Source organism: Gasterosteus aculeatus, chromosome 17 (genome assembly GCF_964276395.1).
Source record: "Gasterosteus aculeatus chromosome 17, fGasAcu3.hap1.1, whole genome shotgun sequence".
NCBI lineage: Eukaryota > Metazoa > Chordata > Actinopteri > Perciformes > Gasterosteidae > Gasterosteus > Gasterosteus aculeatus.
The window spans coordinates 333,274-337,500 of NC_135705.1; the positions used below are offsets into that span (position 1 = coordinate 333,274).

At 53.3% G+C, this 4,227-nt stretch overlaps 1 protein-coding gene across 3 annotated transcripts in view; it reads left to right on the forward strand.

The window, feature by feature from the left end:
* The first annotated feature begins 817 nt into the window (after positions 1-817).
* Positions 818-4,227, forward strand: part of ripor3 (RIPOR family member 3) — a 15,563-nt gene continuing 12,153 nt past the window's right edge. For all 3 annotated transcript variants that reach the window (XR_013453271.1, XM_078092609.1, XM_078092610.1), the window contains exons 1-2: positions 818-1,023; positions 4,048-4,146. Coding sequence is in view for 2 of the 3 variants with exons in the window: in XM_078092609.1 (XP_077948735.1) it covers positions 4,049-4,146 (98 nt within the window). In the remaining variant the exon portion in view is untranslated. The remainder of the gene's footprint in view (positions 1,024-4,047; positions 4,147-4,227) is intronic.

A 4,227-nucleotide genomic window follows, 5' to 3' on the forward strand; every position in this document is an offset into this window, starting at 1 on the left:
TCCAGTAAACAATGTGACGGCATCCACCCACTTTGGATGGAGGACTCGGACCCAGTTTCTCAGCGGAACGTTTCCATGACGACCCAGAGTTCAGACCAGGAAGCAGAGGTGCAGTCTCACATTCTTCTCCCTCTGAGTCTTCATGAGTCTGAGTAAGAAAGGACCCAACGACACTAACATGTCACTCATGACTGACTCCGGTCTCCGGTTGGTCCCGTGTTGCTGTTCCTTTGGTCATGGTTGCTGTGTTTACAGGCTAACAAACATCTCCACACATAAGAGGACGTGACTCCCTCAGGGTGAACAAGGAGACACAAGGGACTTATCTAGGAAAGCTTCCTGGAAGGAGAGAATGAAAATGACAGATGAGCTGATGGTAGCAGGAGATGGAGGAGGACGCGGACACGCAGGGGGAGGAGGAAGAGGAGGAGGAGCAGCTCCTAACTAAACTACAGTAACTTCACTGAGAAGTGCTGGAAGAGGAGGAGGAGAAAGGAAGGAGGAGAAAGGAAGGAGGAGGAAGGAAAGAGGAGGAAGGAAGGAGGAGAAAGAGGAGGAGGAGAAAGGAAGGAGGAGGAAGGAAGGAGGAGGAAGGAAGGAGGAGAAAGGAAGGAGGAGGATGAGAAGGAAAATAAAGACACAGTAATGCAGAGAGAGGAGGACGTGTTTCTATTGAAGCTGCTGCAAGACGGAACGCTATCAGGGTGAAGCAGCTGCTACACACACACACACACACACACACACACACACACACACTCACACACACACACACACACTCACACACACACACACACACACTCACACACACACACACACACTCACACACACTCACACACACACTCACACACACTCACACACACTCACACACACACACACACTCACACACACACACTCACTCACACACACACACTCACACACACACACACACTCACACACACACTCTGAGCGTTGGACATGAGGCCGTCTGGGGAGGAGGACTCGGTGAAGTGACCTCTGGGTACAAGCGGCTCTTCATCCAGTCGGGTGAGTTTAATAAATCATTCAATTCTTCGGTGGTTCTGATATAAGAGAGTGTGGTCCTCGCTTGTTCTGCTTCTGGGTTCATGTGTGTCAGAAACAAGTAAGTTGTGAAGTGAATTCTGTCTTTATAATAACACAAACGAGGTTATTACATTTATCATGTATCATGTGTCTGTGTGGACAGAAAAGTCAGATAATATATCGTATAATATTATAGTTGTATTATTGCTGCTGTGTAGCATCACTTATTCTCTCCTTCTTTATCTTAACGTCCACAAAGACAAACAGCTGAGACTTTGTCTCATATTACGTTTTCATCACTTCTCAAGGAGGTGAAGGTGCTGAGTTCTAAACGTCACGTTAAAGCTGCATTCCATCTGGTGACCACCTCAGGTCCTATAGAAGCCCCCCGGCCACAGCGAGCGGGTGGGGCTCAACATGTCAGCGCGTCCTCCACATGAGGCGCAGTGAGGTTCAGACTATATAACCTATAACCTCCAGAAGAGCACGCACACACACACTGGTGTGTCTGTGTGGAAACATGCTCCTATTTCATCGCATAGTGTGTTTCTCTGTTTATGTTTTTATGTTTCTCTCCCCGGCCCACCCCTCTCTGCTCTTCCCCCACCCCTCTCTGCTCTTCCCCCACCCCTCTGGACCCTTCCCCCACCCCTCTCTGCTCTTCCCCCACCCCTCTGGACCCTTCCCCCACCCCTCTCTGCTCTTCCCCCACCCCTCTGGACCCTTCCCCCACCCCTCTCTGCTCTTCCCCCACCCCTCTCTGCTCTTCCCCCACCCCTCTCTGGACTCTTCCCCCACCCCTCTCTGCTCTTCCCCCACCCCTCTGGACCCTTCCCCCACCCCTCTCTGCTCTTCCCCCACCCCTCTGGACCCTTCCCCCACCCCTCTCTGCTCTTCCCCCACCCCTCTGGACCCTTCCCCCACCCCTCTCTGCTCTTCCCCCACCCCTCTCTGCTCTTCCCCCACCCCTCTCTGGACTCTTCCCCCACCCCTCTCTGGACTCTTCCCCCACCCCTCTCTGCTCTTCCACCACCCCTCTGGACCCTTCCCCCACCCCTCTCTGCTCTTCCCCCACCCCTCTCTGCTCTTCCACCACCCCTCTGGACCCTTCCCCCACCCCTCTCTGCTCTTCCCCCACCCCTCTGGGCTCTTCCCCCACCCCTCTCTGGACTCTTAACCCACCCCCCTCTGGATCTCACATCCCCCGTGATCAGCACTAGATTACTTGTGGGATTGTAGCCCATTTCCAAGTCAACAGAATTGATGAAATACAGTTCATGTATTTGAACAAATGGTTCCATGAGTCATCCGATCAATCCCATCGATCAAATCCATCACAGAAACATTTTTAGAGTCCAGTTCAACACCATCTCTACTCACGCTAGCTCTTTTGGGAGGGGTCAGAGGTCACAGATGACTCATGTCCCAGGGGGCTGAAACTATGCTGTTTAAGATGGAGGCTCACACACACACACACAGACACACACACACACACACACACACACACACACACACACACACACACACACACGCTCACATTTGATGAGTTTTTCAGCTGTGGCTTCGAGGACAACACGTTAGATTTATGCAAGTAAACAATTCATATCTGCATCCACAGTGCAGCAATGTGACCACTGTGGTCTACGGGTGTTTTCATGGTATGTTAGAGGAGAGCCCCCCGACCCCCGACCCCCGACCCCCCGACCCCCGACCCCCGACCCCCGACCCCCCGACCCCCGACCCCTGACCCCCCCCACGCTGCGCAGCGATATCCAGGTTCCTCTCTGTGTTCATTCAAACCAGAGCAGGAATTAAGAGACTCTGAAGTAACTTGAACATGTGGGTTCATAAGCACGCACACACACACACACACACACACACACACACACACACACACACGCACGCACACACACACACACACACACACACACACACACATAAACATAATCACAGGATCAGGATTACCTTCATACAAATAAACAGCTTGATGTGGAATGAGGAATTAGATCCACATGTTTATGTTTACCAGAACAACTCGGAAGAGGGGGAGGAAGAGGGGGAGGAAGAGGGAGAGGAAGAGGGAGAAGAAGAGGGGGAGGAAGAGGGGGAGGGAGAGGGGGAGGAAGAGGGGGAGGAAGAGGGGGAGGAAGAGGGAGAAGAAGAGGGGGAGGAAGAGGGAGAAGAAGAGGGGGAGGAAGAGGGGGAGGAAGAGGGAGAAGAAGAGGGGGAGGAAGAGGGGGAGGGAGAGGGGGAGGAAGAGGGGGAGGAAGAGGGAGAAGAAGAGGGGGAGGAAGAGTGGGAGGAAGAGGGGGAGGAAGAGGGAGAAGAAGAGGGGGAGGAAGAGGGGGAGGAAGAGGGAGAAGAAGAGGGGGAGGAAGAGGGGGAGGGAGAGGGGGAGGAAGAGGGGGAGGAAGAGGGGGAGGAAGAGGGAGAAGAAGAGGGGGAGGAAGAGGGGGAGGAAGAGGGGGAGGAAGAGGGAGAAGAAGAGGGGGAGGAAGAGGGGGAGGAAGAGGGAGAAGAAGAGGGGGAGGAAGAGGGAGAGGAAAGGGGAGAAGAAAAGGGGTAGACAGAGAGGTGCAGGGAGAGGGAAAGAAGGAGGAGGAGGGAGAGGTGGTGGAGAAGGGGGGCACTTATAGTGGTGCTACCTGGTGCAGGTGTAGAGGCACAGGTGCTATGAGGGTGGAGGCGTGGGTGATGTTGAGGGAGAGTAGTCTGCGTAGCGGAGTGAGCGGGTAGGGGTGTACGGCTAGACCAGGTCCTGGATGTAGACTGGACCTGGTCTTTTGGCGGCACCGGACGCACGTTTTTCAACGTCATCTGAGTCGAAGTGGGAACAGACAACAGCTGGTAACAGACTTTGTGACATCAGTCACACGACAACAAACAAAAGGGTCTTTTCAACGCTTGACTTCAACGTTGGTAGAAGAAGAAGATTCTGGTTGTTAAAAAGTTGTAGAATATTTGAGTGTCCCAGATAAATAATGGAAATAAATCCCCTCTCTCCAGGATGTCGGTGAAGCTGCGATTCGACTCTCCATCTGACGGACGGCTGGTCCACAGGAGCCGCTCCTTCACTGGGGTCAGCTCTCTGACTGGACGACAGCGGTGAGTGACAGCCCCGACAGCCAATGACACACAAGAGACAAGATTAGTCTCTCAAGAGCAGTCGGTAGATTTGTACTTTAC